Below are 17,167 nucleotides of genomic sequence, written 5' to 3'. Positions count from 1 at the left end.
GTCTGGGGTCCAGAGCTCTCTGGAGCAGGTTTTCATCAATGATGTCCAGGACCGTTTTTAAGGCAGGGCAAAAAGGGTCAGCTGCGCTGGGCCCTGTCATTGTTATGGGGCCCAAAGAAGCTGCCTCATACTTGCCAACTATCCTGGTTTAAATTCCCTCATCCCTTGAGGTTTTAGTCCTGTGATGTGTCCCAATATCTCAATATGATAATGTTACTAATGTTGCCCAGCTCTGCCCTATTGTGTACAGATGACTGATCTGCAGACCCTGTGTTTACATGTAAATTATCGGCATTCATATGTAAATAGGGGCGACTGGCAGCATTGATATGTATATCATGCCCCCCTGAGGTCATATCCACAGTAATCTCTAGTAACCAATCAACAAGCAGAAATCGTGCTGTAACCTCTAGCAACTAATCAGTGAGCTGTAATGTGTGCTGTAACCTCTAGCAACCAGTCAGTGAGCAGTAATGATACACTGTAACCTCTGGCAACCAATTGCAATAGCCACCTGGTCTGATTCATTAAACTGATTTTGAGTCTAGCTGCTATTTAATGTATATCTAAGAGCAGGTGGAGAGCAAAACTGCATGCCCAGGGTCCAATCAATATTAAAGACGGCCCTGATGATGTCCCTGTACATTGCTACATCGATCTTCCCCTCTATCCTGACTAGTCTTCCCACAGCATTATGCTGCTACCACCATGTATTACTGTAGGGATGGTGTTGGCCAGGTAATGAGCAGTGCCTTGTTTCCTCCAGACATGATGCTTGCCATTCAGGCCAAAGAGTTCAATCTTTGTTTCATCAGACCAGAGAATTTTGTTTCTCATGGTCAGAGTCCCTCAGGTGCCTTTTGGCAAACTCCAGACAGGCTGTTATGTGCCTTTTACTGAGGAGTGGCTTCCGTCTAGCCACTCTATCATACAGGCCTGATTGGTGAAGTGCTACAAAGATGGTAATTCTTCTGGGAGGTTCTCTTCTCTCTGCAGAGGAACGCTGGAGCTCTGTCAGAGTGACAATCAGGTTCTTGGTCACCTCCCGGACTAAGGCCCTTCTCCCCCATTTGCTCAGTTTGGCCCGGGCAGCCTGCTCTAGGAAGAGTCCTGGTGTTTCCAAACGTCTTCCATTTATGGATGATGGAGACCACTGTGCTCATTGATAAATTCAATGCAGCAGAATTTTTTCTGTGCCTCGATACAATCCTGTTTCGGAGGTCTAAAGACCTCCTTGAACCTTGTCTTGGTTTGTGCTTTGACGTGTACTGTTAACTGTGGGACCTTATATAGACAGATGTGTGCCATGTCCAATCAACTAAATTTACCACAGGTGGACTCCAAACAAGTCGTAGAAACATCGCCAGAATGATCAGTGGAAACAGGATGTACCTGAGCTAAATTTTGAGTGTCATGGCAAAGGCTGTGAATACTTATGTACATGGGATTTTTTTTCATTTTTTTATTAATAAATTTGCAAAGATTTCAAACGTCTTTTACTTTGTCATTATGGGGTATTGTTTATAGAATTTTGAGGAAAATAATAAATCGAATCAATTTTGAAATAAGGCTGTAACATAACCAAATGTGGAAAAAGTGAACCACTGTGAATACTTTCTGGATGCACTGTATACTTTGACTATATCCCACTGAAATACTGACATGTATTTACAGAGGTAAAACTTAGGGCAGCCTTTCTCAACCTTTTCAAAACAGGATCCCTTGAAAAAGCTTTCCAGGCTCAGGGAACTTCTGCTAAAAATGACTGTATCTACACACCATGATTCATTTGTGTGATGGTCAATGGGAAGAAAGCTCTTTACACTTGTGGTCATTGGGAAGAATTACCCCCGTGTAGATAGCTAAAAACATTAATGATGTCAGTGGGAACTTATCTGAGAGGCAGAAATTGCTCAAAGAACCTCTGGAAGAACCCTAGTTGAGAAACCTTGTCTTAGGCCCTGTTGACCAGAGGTGTACCCTTTTATCCAGTTAATAGTGACGTGTAAGCCCTTGTACATACGGTCGGAGAATCCGTCGGAATGTGTCCTATCGGACCGTGTCGTCGGATAATCCAACTGTGTGTGGTATGCATCAGACTGATTCCGTCTGAATATCCATCGGACCCAATTTTCCAACATGTTGGAAATATTTCCCGACCAACTGGGCCGATCGGACATACTCCGATCATGTGTAGAGAATTTTGATCGGACCAAGTGCCACGCATGCTCAAATCAAATTCCTACATCAAAGCTATTGGCTACTAGCCTGAATGTAGTCCCATCGTAACGAAATTAAATCATCACGTTCTGAAAGATCGGATTTTTTGCCAACTTTGTCCGACCGTGTGTATGCAACAGTTTCGGACAAGATCCGACGGACAAAATCCGACGGGCAAAATCCGACGGATTTGGTTGTGGAAATCTCCGACCATGTGTACAGGGGCTTAGAGTGATACAGTTCACCCTTGTAAAACATGTAGCATATTCTTCACATGAAATAAATTATGTTTTAGGTCCTGGTGGGTTAGGCGTGTGATGGGGGGCATACCACCCAATTGGTGTATTTACATTAGACTTGAGCCTAGTATAGAAAATCAGAATATCATACAAAAAATATTGTTTTCAAACGATAATTGGATTGTTAGTACACAGCTTTCGTCTGAAATTATCCAAAGGGACAAACACGAAAACCATTTTCTCACAAGATACCAGATTGTACGATTTTCATTTTACTGCTTAAAGACCAGCCTCCGTCATTATACGTCACTAATTTGACATTAAATACCATTGTCACTGCAAGATCACTTTTATCGGTGGCGGGAGAGGGGCCCCGCCATGCTCCGGAGCCGACTGGTTTCTCTCCCCTCACTGCCTGGATGTCAAGTGAGGGAAAGATGGTCCCGCTCGGCTCCACAGCATTGGAGGGCGGAAGCGAAGTCAAACTTCATTTCTGCCCACTGCTCTTAAATGGGACATTTTTTTTTTTTTTATTTTTTTTTTCAAATGACATTGAATTTTTATTTATTTTTTATTGCATTTTAGTGTAAATATGAGATCTGAGGTCTTTTTGACCCCAGATCTCATATTTAAGAGGCCCTGTCATGCTTTTTTTATATTACAATGTATGTTTCCTTGTAATAAGAATAAAAGTGACCAATTTTTTTTTTTTTTTTAAAAGGACAGTGTCAAAAGGGAAAAAAAAAAAGTTTAATAATAATAAAAAATTAAGACCCACCATCCTGCTGCGCTCGCACGTAGAAGCGAGCGCATATGTAAGTCGCACCCGCATATGAAAACGGTGTTCAAATCACACATGTGAGGTATCGTCGCGATCGTTAGTGCAAGAGCAATAATTCTAGCCTTCAAGTTCCTCTGTAATTTAAAACTGGTAACCTGTAGAAATCTTTAAACTTCGCCTATGGAGCTTTTTAAGGGTAAAAGTTTGTCACCATTTCACCAGCGGGTGCAATTTTGAAGAGTGACATGGGTATCAGTTTACTTTATGTAACATTATCTCTCACAATATAAAAAAAACATTGGGTTAATTTTACTGTTTTATTATTTTAAGTAAAAAAAAGTATTTTTTCCAAAAAAAGTGCGCTTGTAAGACCGCTGCGCAAATACAGTGTGACAAAGTATTGCAACGACATTTTATATTCTAGGGTTTCTGGAAAAAAGAATATTAAATGTCTGGGGGTTCTAAGTAATTTTCTAGCAAAAAAATCTATTTTAACTTATAAACACATAGTTTGAAAAATAGGCCCGGTCCTTAAGTGGTTAAACAGCACAGTTTTTGTCTGAAAATACAATACATATACATTACAACACATCCAAAATGTTATTCTGTTGCACAAGAATTGTTGTACTTACTAACCTATTTGTTTTCGATATGGAGATGCAAAAAAAAAAAAAATGACGATCTTTCATCCAATAATTATTGGCCAAACCTAAACCATTGTGTGTACTAGGTATAAGGTTGGCCAAGTCTTATAGGTGACAAGGCTATCGGCACCAAAACCACCTCAGGCCTTTCTCTAGGGATTGGTATAGGTTTCCATTGGTATGGGTGTATTTGCTAAGGCTAAGTTTTCCCAGATCTTATAGATGACAAGGCCATCAGCAAGAAAACCACCTTCTCTAAAGCAGGGTTTCTCTAGAGGTTTCTAGGGGTTCCTTGGACAAAAAGCAATTTCAGCAATTCAGATAAGTTTTAACTGACACTGACTGATCTTTTTAGCTATCTGTAAGGTGATCGTTCTTCCCAATTTTTCTTTATTAAAACTCTTGCAATCAATAAGCATAAAATCAAAATATATATATATATATATATATATATATATATATATATATATATATATATATATATATATATATATACACACATTTACATAAATGAAAATAAATATAGCAAATCTGCTCTCAAACAAAAAAGACTTTACAGCAAAAACATAAATCATCATGAACATGTCATTATTGAGGATAATCCTATTACGACTCACACCACTACACCAGACATCAAACTTGTGAGGTCAAGAAACAAACCCGCACCCATTATGCATGCAGCCCAAAAAGAAGATACTAACCAACAAAAGCTAAGGGAGTGAAAGAAACAGAAAAATAAAAGAGCTCCTCACCCAGAGATGGGCAGTTCACCAAAGGCAGATCTGATATTCCTCCACGCCCTTATCCAGACTGCCCGAGGCTCCCTGCCCTTCTCAAGACCTGGAATTTTCCCAACCTCACCCAGAATATCATGCACCACCACCTCAACAGAGAGGACTTTCTTCTGCAGGGTAATCTGGCACCGTGCATTCCATGTGAAGTAACGTACAACTATACTAACGAAAAACAGTGTATCCAAATCAAAATCCCAGCGAGTCGGGAATGCCCCATACACCCACTCCACATAACTCATGCGATAGAAAAAAAGGGGATGCCTAGAGCCCTCCCCACCCTTTTATACACCCCTATGTTAAAGGGACACTGGAGCAAAAAGTGGTCCATAGACTCGACTTTACCAACACACTCCGCTCTAGGACAATCCCGATCATCCACAGGGCGATGCTTGAAGTTCCCTCTCACATAGAGCCTTCCATGGAAAGCAAGCCAGGCTTGATCCCTAAACTTCAAGGGGATTCTTTCTAAATTCATTAAACGCAACCTCTCCCTCATTACAGAGCCTGGGCAATCCCTTAAGGCCAGTGACACATTGAAAGCAGAGCTCAAAATCCTCTTCTCAAGAAGCTTCCTGGGGAGGGACTTGATATCCTCCACTGTTACCTGCCACTGCCGAAATATTTTCAGACACGGGGCAACATAAGCCGGGAGCTTGCCATGTTGGACTCTCAGACTTTTCACTGGCCCGCCATCTTCCCAGCATCGCAGAAAAGGCCTAAAACAAGATTGAAAAATACCCACCCATCCCAGTGGGTTCTCTGCTAGCATGTTACCAAGATTGTACTTTAAAAAACAGCAGAGAAAAGAAAACGATTGGGTTGACCATTCCTAGTCCACCCTCCCGCCTAGACAGGTAAGTTACATTGCGTTTGATCAGGTTCAGCCTACTTCCCCATAACAGTTGGAAAAAACTGCTGTACACCCTTGCATAGAGAGATACTGGAACGATACAGATGAAGCTGACATATAAAAAAATTGGGAACAGGTACATTTTGATCAAGTCAACCCTCTCCCTCAAGGAAAGCTTCCATTTCTTCCAGCTTGCTACTTTGGCATTGGCACACACCAAACTGCTTTCCCAATTTTGATGGCCATAGTCACCAGGACCAAATTTGATGCCCAACACTTTAATTTCCTGCTGGGGCTCTGGGAAGGCATCCGAAAGTTTTAGAGCTTTCACCCTCCTAGCCCATCCAGAAACCTTCACTCTTTTCATGGTTGACTTTAGAACCAGAAGCCTCCGTGTACTGCTCTATCATAGAGACCACCTTCTGCGCCTCCTCCATCCCAGAGACAATAACAGACACATCATCGGCATAGACCACGACCTTCAAAGGCAGCACACCAGCAATGCCCAAAGGCACCCCGCATAAAGATCCACACTCTAGCCTTATGAAGGGGTTGATTGCAAATACATATAACAGGGGGCTCAGAGGACATCCCTGACGCACACCAGAGCCAACCTCAAAAGGCTGTCCAACCCAACCATTAACCAGTGGGAAGCTCTCAGCCCCTCTATATAATGTCTTCAGCCAATCTATAAACCTCCCCTGCAGGCCGTATCTACCAAGTAGCAAATACAGGTACTCGTGATTGACTCTATCAAAAGCCTTCACCTGATCCAATGCCAGCAAGTACTTTCTCCATCCAGCAGCCCTGCATCGTTCCAAAGCCTCCCGGACAGCTAAAACCGCTGAAAAGGTACTTCTACCTTGGACTGAGCAGTGCTGATGACTGGACAACAAATCAGAATCTTCGCCAAGATCTTTCTATCAACATTGAGAAGACTGATGGGGCGCCAGTTCTCAATCATTGAGGGGTCTTTACCCTTTGACAGAAGAATCACAGCGGATTGCCTCATGGAGGGAGGGAGCGAACGCTCTTCTAGACAGCTGTTATAAACCTCTGCTAAAAAGGGAGCCAGAATGGACTCAAAACACTTGAAGATTTTTTGGTACCCAGCTTCTCTATAGCATGAACTACCTCATCCACTGAAATTGGTTCTGTCAAATCCATCAAAGACAATGTACCACTTCCCAATCCTGGAGTAGAATCCAGAAAGCTTTGCATCTTGTCCCAACAAAGATCCTTTCTTCCCAGAAGGTCTGCGTAATATGATCTGAAGATCTCCAGGATCCCTGATCTGGACTTCACCAGGGAACCCGTACTATCCCTCAAGCCTATGACCGTCTTAACTGCTATGCCTTGCTTACAGTTCTGGTAAGGATCAGGCGAGTGATATTTTCCATAATCCCTCTCCAGAACCAAGGAGGCATGCCGGTCATATTGACACTTTCTAAGAACAAACTTCACCTCAGAGATCTCCCCTGGATCTATTCCCTCTCTGAAATGTGAATCCCGTGCTGCCAGGGCAGTGCTTAATTTGCACATCTACGAGGCCTGCTTGTCTGACCATATCTCTAAGAAAGATGCTATCGTAAGCCAGTCTGTCTATGGAGCCTCTCCTGTCTTCAGGCCTAATTATGGTGTTAAAAATACCTCAAAAGACAACCTGCTGGGAAGTAAAAAGGAAGGGCTTGATCTCTGTGAGGAGGCATTTCCTGCCCCATTTTGACTGCGGTCCATAGATATTGATTAGGCGCAGGTCCTGCCCCCTAACAGAGACGTCCAAGACCATGCATCTCCCAATCTCTACCTCAATTACCCGCCGGCACGTTACCATATCGGTTTTAAAAAGGACTGCAACTCCGCTGCTGGTCTCAGCCACAAGAGACCAAAAGGAGGGACCGCATCTCCACTCCCTTTTTGCTAGATGGACATCGGCCAAAGTATTGAGCCAGGTCTCTTGCAAAAATAAAATCTCGGTATCAAACTCGCTGAGCAAAAATATGGCAATATCACAAGCTCTTGCAGATTTAATGCTGACGACATTAATGGTTGCCACCTTTATCGGAGTGGGAACTGCCATCAGGATGATTGGGGTAGTCGTTTCTTAACCTTTACCACACCCTCATCACCAGAAACAGCTCTCTTCAAACTACGTGACGACTCCTCATCCATGGATGATAAAGAGAAGGATATATCATATATCTCATCACCTGACAAAGCTGAAAAAATATTACCAAGAGGAACCCATCCTGGGCCCGACCCTGAGCAAGAAATAACCAAATTTATTTGTCTTCCTCTTCTTCTTTTTCTTCCTCCTAAACTTCTCCCACCCCTCATCATCCGAATCCCCCTCAGCAGAGGGTGAGACATGGGATATGGACATCCTTCCATCAGCCCCAGCCCCATCCAGTACCCCCACCTTCCCTTGACGACGTTTGCACTGCTGAGGGACAGGGACTGGAGGCTGAGTGGGAAGATCCGTTAAACCTGCCCCCCCCAGCAGCTTCTGCTAGTCTGGAGGATCTACGTACAGCAGGACCAGGGACCACATTACCACAGGAAACAGAATCTGAAACAGATGTAACAGACGCAGAAGGGACAGACTCAGGGACCACATTACCATGGGAAACGGAATCCAAAACAACAGATTTAACAGACACAGGAGGAACAACAACAGTTTCAGCGGCCTCATCCTCCTTATCTAGCCTCTGCAGCTCAGCCTCCAATCCTGGCATGTAATGCCTCCAGGCACTGACTATAAGGATGACCAAGCTTTTGGCACAAATTGCACCAAATTTCGGTACAATCTTTAGCCAAATGGTCCAGATCCTCGCATAGTGAACACTTCTTACAGGTGCAGGTAGATGCAAAATGGCCTTTTTCACTACATTTATTACAGAATTTAGGCTGACCCTGGTAGAATATTGTCAGCCGATCTCTCCCCAGAAAGGGTGAACAGGGCAGATGTTGAACTACATTTCCCAGCACCCCCAATTCTATGGACACTGTCCAGGCCCCTGTCCATATTCCATGCTCATCCAGGACCTTCCGCAGTGGAGTGAGGATCTCACCATATCGGCGTAGCCATACTATTAAATCAGCCTCTGGTATGGATTCGTTGCGCACCAGGATCATCACCGATTTTATCAGAGGCTGCCTGGAAATCACCTTTGGCAGCAAACCACTCCACTGCGGAAGGCCCTTGCACCTCCTATATCGCTCCCAGAATAAATCCAGACCCTTAGGCTTTACAAAGGACAAATAAAACTCCTAATTCCCCACTGGGCAAATCAAAGCAAATATATCCAAGGCTTTAAACCCCATTTCCAAAACCAGCTCAGCTACCCTCCCCCTTACTGGTGGGGTCCCCTCCCTCTCCCACTTCAACTGAACCACATTTCTCCTCCTGTACCCACTAACCATCCCACCACCAAACCCCCCCAAATTGTGACCACTAATATTTACAAAATTCCCTCCACCCTCCTTGGTGCGATTTCCCAAAACTGACACATAACTGCCCACTTTCTTCCCAGCAGAAAAAAACATTTGTGTGTTTTGAACCATCTGACACATTTCTAGCAGATATCGATTTGGTCTGCACAATCGATGAGTCTTTCCTCTGAGCAGAAAGAGAAATGTCATTTTAAATTTTTCCCAGCAGTATTAACCCTTTCACCATCACCACCACCCACCACATTCATTGTTTTATCATGACTGTCATTCTTAATACTTGCTGGTATAGTCACAGTTCCTGCAGTCTTCCCAACAGTGTCAGTTCCCAGTGCTGTGCTGGTGGAATCTTCAGCTGGCCTGTTCTCTTCCATCAGGACAGAACTTTCTGCAGAGGATAGTGCAGGCTGGACTGACACATCCATGGCTTCCACTGCACATGGTGCAGTATGCTGACCCCCTCCCCCACCAGCATCAATCAGCTCTGCTGAAACACAGAGATGCTCAAGTGAGGCAATCTCATTGCAGGTGTCAGTCATACTGTGTGAAACACATGCAGCAAACTTGGTCTCAGCAAACGCAGGTCTAGTAACTTCCATGTTCAGGGGGTTTGGTGCAGGTCCATCTTCATTCCCTGGTTGATTTTTCTTCTCATCCTCAGGGACCTCTGATGGATCATCAGAAATGGCAAACTTGTCTGCACTCAGGGTGGCTCCATCTGCTTGATGAAGGTCAGGGTGCCATGCTCACTCGCAACCCCCTGACTGGTTGCCGCTGGCGATTCCAAGGCCTTACATGGGGGGGGGAGAGGAGCAAAGGCAGATGGGGCCGGGTCATCAATTACCTGAGGCTGATCCACGGAACCTGCTGAGGACTGGCTGACAAATCTCCTCTCATTGTCAAATTTTTCTTTAAATGTTCAAATTTTTTCTTTCAACTTCTCCAACAATAAAGTTTGCTGCTTTACCTTTTCCTCCAAATCTTGTAACTCAGGCTTCATGGCTGTGCGATTTTTACTCCAGGCCTGGAAGTATTAGGCTTTGAAGTTTTTATGCTCAGCTTTCAAAACTTTAAGCTTCTCCTCCGCTCTCCCAATTGCCTTAAAGCGATTGACAACCTTCTGGCTGAAAACACTGGCCTCCACCTCCTCCTCACTGGGCCCTGTGTCATCAGGGGGATCCCTCTCTGTGCCTCCCCCAGGATCAGGCATTATTCCTGGGCCAAGCTAACAGGCAAGGCCCAGGCTTGAAAAAAGGGTAGTTCTCACAGAGCTCTTTGGGTATGTCCTCCTCCTCCTTCCCACTGACCACAAGTGTAAGGAGCATTTTTATCACTGGCCATCACACTAATGTATCATGAGTTTTAGATACTAATTATTAGTAGGTATCCCCTGAGACCAGAAAGTTATTTCAAAGGTTCCTCTGCATTGAAGGAAGCTGCTCTAGAGGGATCAATTTGGGTCTCCCAGCAAGAAGGCTCCCCCATATGAATGGCTTTCTCCATGACCAATGTTTGCAAGATAGCCCCAACTTTCCAATAACCCCCTTTATCTTTCAAAACCCCTTTCTTTTACCTCCCCTATCTTACCTCCCCCTTTTATAAAGAAATAGACCACACAAGAGTTTTTGGAGTATAACTGGCCATAGCAGCCTTTTATTAATAAACTATTAAATACAATATTAAATAACTTCCAATGAAGATATGTATAAATATGTACAACCTTTTTGTAACAACAATTTTAACTCCCAGTCTGCTGATCTTTGTCCCCCCGAATTTCACACTTTAGATTTTAACTTTCCACCAGTACACTGCGGGGACCATATTTCACCATACCAGGCCTCCAGCGGTATTATCAGCTTGGAGACAACCCCCTTCCCGCAGTGCAACCATTCCTGTATTCCAGCCTACCCTTCCGCTGGAAACACACCAGAGGGGCCCATACCACTGATGAGCCCCCCACCACTTCCATCACATCTGTTTTTTTTTTTTTTTTTGCAAATGAGAGGTGGTGAATAAGGCGAAACTTATTCAGTTGTTTCTTAGGCACCACTCCCAAAGGTGACACTACTGAATCCCACAGTGGCTTTTTTGCAAACGGCCCACTCATGCGCCCCAACGCCACCTCCTTGTCCAATTTTTTGGAAACCACCCCAGGGTTCTGCAGTGCCGACCGCAAATTCTTTACCATAGGAGGTACCACCGCTAGGGAACATGGTATCCTAAAACCCTCCGAAAACCCCTCGGCCAACACCCTCGCCGCCTCCCTATCTGGGTACCTATTTAGAAAGGGCCGCATCCTTACCTCCTTCCCCGGTGTTGTCCCTCTTTTGAACAAAGTCCCCTGCCCATTTTCCTTTTTTGAAACAGCGGGACAAGGGGTGATACTCCCCCTGCAGTCCAGAGGTGGGTGATCCCCCAGCCCCCCCTGGAAAAAAACTGGTTCAGGGCCCTAGCAGAAGACATCAAACGCATCCACAGGCTGATATCCTTATGATCCCACCTAAGAGCTGGCCGAACCGCCCTCTGCTGCCTAAACTGCTCGTCATACCGTAGCCACGCGTTCCCCCCCATATACTCTATGAACCTCTCCTATGGTGTCCGTATAGCAGAACAATGCAGAGCAATGTTCTGGGTTCTTCTCACCTATGATGCTGGCGAACGCCTGTAGCCAATTCATGAATGTCCTAGGGATCAACCGATATCGCCTCTTCTCCTCACCCTCCTTTTTGGAATCATCCGGTTTTACCCTAAATTTACCCTAAATTTAATTTTTCCAGAGGTAACAGTGAGAAGATTTCCACATACTCACCCTTTCCGATCTTATCCCTAACCTCTTGCTTCAAATGGGCTCCCTCGTAGCAAATAGACTTCCCATTTTCCCGCATCCGCTATCCTGACCATGTCTGCCCTTGCCCGCTTTTTCTCCAGCTGTCACTCCGGCTTCCGGTGTAGCAGTGGACTCCCCTACTACCCCCAACCCACGGTTCTACCTGTGCTGGCACCACTGGGCTGCCCGCAAAACGCTGGACCAAATCCCTTAGCCCCCCCCCAGCAGCTCTTGCAATGGCTCCTGCACCCAGAGGTGACAGGTGTGCTGCCTGCCACCCGTGGACCAGGCGGCACCCCCGCTGTGGCCTCTGTTGTGACCCCCTTTACACTCCTGAGTCCCTCGCTCCCCACACCTAACAACCTGCTCAATGCATCATTCACATCAACAGCAGATATAACAGGTAACTTACTGGGCTGACTGGGCCTGCTCCCCTCCTGGCAGCACGATCTCCTGGTGCTCCTCTTCTTCCGTGCTACATAGCTCCCCCTCCGACTGTACTTCTGTGTCTGAGAGCATCAGTGTAACCAGCCTCCCAGGTAAAGCAGGCTTAGAGGTTGTGGATTCCATCCCTGCTGTCGCTTGCCTCATTTCACGTGTCTTCCCTCTGACTCCACACCGCGCAGGTCTGTACGTGTGGCTCCTCTGTCAGGCCCTGCCCGTCTTCCCCTGTCTGGTCTTGCATCCCTCCATTCTCTTTGAGCCACCGGACCGCCAGCAGCCTCCGGTAGTGCCTCCCCTGCAGAATCTCTCCCGGTCAGAGGCCTGTGAAGGGAGGGATCACTCTCCCCCTGGTCTCGGTCCTAGAAGGCGAGGCATGGGCGCCATTACAGCCTGTAGCCCCGCTCCCGAGCTCCGTCAATGGCGAGGATTCCGCCCATTCCCCCTAGTGGCCGAGGGTGCTGCCCATTTTGACACTTTCTCCTCTCTTTTTTTTCTCCCCCACTGATCCCAGAAGTCCCCGCCTCCTTCTTTTATAGCACCCCTCCCCCTTAGTTAATTTTCACCTGCCTCCTCCCCTTTACTTCCTTCTCCAATTAACCCCCTGCTGTCTCTCCTCTCCCACTTGTTATGCCTGGCCCTTCATTATTTTCCATTCTTTCACTCCATTCAGGGCCCAGGAATATTTGGCTGCTGAAAGACCGGGACATTTTTTGCAATTCGGCACTGCGTCGCTTTAACTGACAATTGAGCGTGACATTGCACCCAAACAAAATTGATATCTTTTTTTTCCCACACATAGAGCATTATTTTGGTGGTATTTGATCACCTCTGCAGTTTTTATTTTTTGCGCTATAAACAAAAAAAGAGCATCAATTTTGAAAAAAAAAAAAAGCCACAATATTTTGTACTTTTTGCTATAATAAATATCCCCATTTTTTTTTTTGAAGAAGGCAAATGTTTTCTCAGTTTAGGCCGATATGTATTCTTCTACGTATTTTTGGTAATAAGCATATATTGATAGCATCTACAAAATAGGTGATAGATTTATAGCATTTTTATTATTATTTTTTTTTTTTTACTAGTAATGTCGGCGATCTGCGATTTTTATCAGGACTGCGACATTATGGTGGGCACATTGGACACTTTTGACACCATTTTAGGACCATTGAAATTTATACAGCGATCAGTGCTATAAAAATGCACTGATTACTGTAAAAATGTCACTGGCAGGGAAAGGGTTAACACTAGGGGCAATCAAGGGGTTACCTGTGTTCCCTGCTACGTGTTTCTAACTGAAGGGAGAGGGGACTGACTAGAGGAAGTGATGAATCATGGTTCCTAGCTAATAGGAACACACAATCTGTCACTCCTCTCAGAACAGAACAGGGATTTGTGTGTTTACACACACACTTCCGTGCTCTGTCCCACGTGCTCAGGGCCAGCAGTCATAGCAACCATTGGCCACGAGCATCGGCACCACCCGCAGAGCAGCGGGCATGCCTGCTATCCTGATCCCGCGAGCAAACTTATAGCTACAACGCTTCGTGGGATTGTGCCGCTCTGCCATTATAAAATGATGGCGGCTGGTTGCCAAGCAGTTAAGGTTTATGGGAGCAACACAGTGGCTAAGTGGATATGTCCTTCCATCTAGCAGCACTAGGGTTGTTGGTTCAAATCCCAACTATGGCACTACCTGCCTGGAATTTTCATTTTCTCCCTGTGTCCGCAAGGGTTTCCTCTGGACTGATGTGAATGTATAATATATTTGTAAATTGACAGTACTATACACAGTATTGTTATTATTATTATTATAATTACACAGGATTTATATAGTGCCAACAGTTTGCACAGTGTTTTACAACATGAGGGCAGACAGTACACTTACAATAAAAATCAATACAGGAAGGATCAGAGGGCCCTGCTTATTAAAGCTTACAATCTAGAAAGGGTCAAGTGGAAATAAAAGGTATTAACTTTGGGGGGGGGGGGGGGGGGGGGTGAGCTGATGGAGAAAATTAAAAAAACTGTTGTTAGGTGTGAGTAGGGTAGGCTTCTCTGAAGAAAAGGGTTTTCAGGGATCGTCTAAAAGCTAATAGAGTAAAGTAGACAGATTGGGGTAGGGCATTCCATAGGATTGGAGAGGCTTTGGAAAAGTCCTGGAGGCGAGCATGGGAAGAGGTGATGAGGGCGCTAGAGAGCAGAAGGTCTTGAGAGGAACGAAGAGAACAAGTAGGTTGGTATTTAGAGACTAGGCTAGTGATGTAGCTGGGGACTAAATTGTGGATGGCTTTGTACGTAGTTGTTAGTATTTTGAATTTAATTCTTTGGCTGAGCGGAAGCCAGTGGAGGGATTGACAGAGAGGGGTAGCAGAGACAGAGCGTTTGGTAAGGTGGATGAGTCTGGCAGCAGCATTCATGATGACCTGAAGAGGTGATAGACCATGTAGAGGTAAGACAATGAGAAGGAAGTTGTAGTAGAGTAGTCAAGGCGAGAAATGATCAGCGAGTGAAGTAAGAGCTTTGTTGTCATTGGTTAGAAAGGGGTATATTTTAAAGATGTTTCAGGGGTTGAGACGGCAGGATTTGGTAAGCACCTATAATAAATGATATTTTCTGCATGTATAGATGCTGATTCTGATAGAAATCCTATATCCTTGTAACTTCTTTTGTACTGTACTGGTAAACAATGTTTATCTTCTTTAAACTAAACCCCCCACCTATGTAATAGAGAAGAGCCCTAGGGGGAGGTGTTTGTAGTTCTAGGATCCTAAAAGACTTCTTGTGAACTTCCTGATAGAAGCCATGTCTCTGCACTTCCAACTTGCCAGAATATTGTGCTATCTCCAGCCTGTAGCTTGCTCCTGTCTTCCCTGCTGCCATTTATATTTGCTACTACTCATTATCGACCCTTGGCTTGTTCCACGACTACGCTATCCTCTCTCAACGACATGGTGAAAAGATGTAGCTTCATCCTTGCGCTTACGTCTCTCGTTTAATGTCTTCAGCCAAAAGAAATTATGATATTGGGAATAAGGAGTTACTGGCAATTAAGGAAGCATTTTCTGAATGGAGGCATTTGCTGGAAGGCACTAAGCATCCTGTTACCATTCTCACAGATCATAAGAATCTGAAATTCATTCGTTCTGCCAAGAGACAAGCACGCTGGTCATTGTTCTTTTCCAGGTTCACTTTTATTATCTCACATTGACCTGAGTCAAGGAATGGTAAGGTTGATGCCTTATCACGAATGTTGTCTAGGCCTCTCCAGGAAAACAACTCTGTATACACAGTCCTGCCTCAAAGAACTTTCTAGGTGCCACAAGTTCTAAAACACTCTTGAGCATCCTCAAGGAAGGCTATGAGAATGACCCACTCCTCAAAAATCCTCCTATGGACATCATCCTTGAGAACAAAAATGGCTTCTGGACTCAACAACATCGCCTATATGTAGTTAAAGTTGCTCGGGTTGAAGTCCTCAAGTTGGTTCATGACTCCAAACTTGCTGGACATTTTGGAGTTTCTAAGACAGAGGAACTTTTATCCTGTTCCTTTTGGTGGCCTGGGTACAAAAGAGATGTCAAAGGTTATGTAGCCTTGTGCCTGGTCTTTGCTCGCAATAAGACACCCCGAGCTTCACCTTTTGGGTTGCTCCAGCCACTCCCTGTCCCATCAAGACCATGGGGATCAATTTCTATGGACTTTGTAGTTGATTTACCCCCCTCTAAAGAAATGACCACTATCTTGGTTGTTATTGTCTGCTTCACAAAGATGGCTCACTTTATACCGGTCAAGGGGGTACCCTCTGCAGAACAAACTGTGGAGTTGATGGTTCGAGAAATCTTTAGACTACATGGAATTCCAGAAGATGTCGTTTCTGACAGAGGAGTACAGTTCACTTCAAAATTTTGGAAAAGCTTTTGCTCAGCTCTAGGAGTAACAAATAATCTATCTTCTACTTTTTATCCTCAGTCTAATGGTCAGACTGAGAGGACCAATCAAACGTTAGAGCAGTGCCTTCAATGTTTTCTTAATTATCTTCAGGACGACTGGGTGGACTATCTTCCTACAGCAGAGTTTGTGTATAACAATTCTAAACATAGCTCCACCTCTCAGACCCCTTTTTTTCCTAAATACCGGGTATCATCCAGCTTTTATCCCTGATCTCAACTCCAATTCCTACTGTTACCAACAGATTAACTGCTTTACAGGAGATCCAGGGGAAATTGATCGAGACTTTGAGGGAAGCTCAGGAAAGTTACAAGAAGGCTACATATAGACATTGCAGAGCTCTTTCTACCTTTCATGTGGGTGATCAAGTTTGGTTATCTACTAAAAATCTGAAGGTTCATGTTCCATCTGCAAAGTTGGGACAAAAGTTTGTGGGACCTTTCCAGATCTCGGCCCAGATCAACCCATTCACCTTTCGCCTAAAACATCCAGCCAGTATGAAGATTCACCCTGTGTTTCACATATCGCTACTCAAACCTTTTCACGAAAATACTTTTTTGGGAAGAATTCTTCCACCCCCTCTACCTGTTAAGGTACAGGGTGAAGAAGAATATGTAGTGGAGAAAATTCTTGATTCCAGGATCTATAGGAACAAATTGCAATATCTGGTTCAATGGGAAGGCTATGGGCCAGAAGAAAATTCTTGGGAGCCTGAGCAGAATGTTCCCTCACAAACCGGGCCCTAAGATGTCCAGTGGACGTCCTGGGAGGAGAGGAGTACTGTCAGGACCTGGACTTGAACCTGGGACCTCAGCTGTGTCTCGCAATGAATCTTCTCACTGAACTATCTGAGATGCTGGGCAGTGCCTTGTCAGATCCTTTAGACAACCCTGCCTTTTACCTTGATTTCAGTTGAACCTTGAACTCTTTGCTCCTCCCATGAACTTCATGATATAAGCCATGTCTCTGC

General features: G+C 44.8%; 1 protein-coding gene across 1 annotated transcript in view; it reads left to right on the top strand.

Moving 5' to 3' along the window:
* LOC143929768 (T-box transcription factor TBX1-like) overlaps positions 1–17,167 on the top strand; it is a 69,717-nt gene that overhangs the window by 11,916 nt on the left and 40,634 nt on the right. Inside the window, exon 2 of the mRNA XM_077453744.1 lies at positions 9,640–9,709. Within this exon, the coding sequence (XP_077309870.1) occupies positions 9,640–9,709 (70 nt within the window). The remainder of the gene's footprint in view (positions 1–9,639; positions 9,710–17,167) is intronic.

The sequence above is a fragment of the Lithobates pipiens genome, unplaced genomic scaffold (assembly GCF_037356315.1).
Source record: "Lithobates pipiens isolate NorthernLeopardFrog02 unplaced genomic scaffold, aLitPip1_a1.2 Scaffold_25, whole genome shotgun sequence".
Lineage (NCBI taxonomy): Eukaryota > Metazoa > Chordata > Amphibia > Anura > Ranidae > Lithobates > Lithobates pipiens.
Note: the sequence above shows the minus strand (reverse complement) of the source record. Positions and strands in the feature narration are given on the sequence as shown.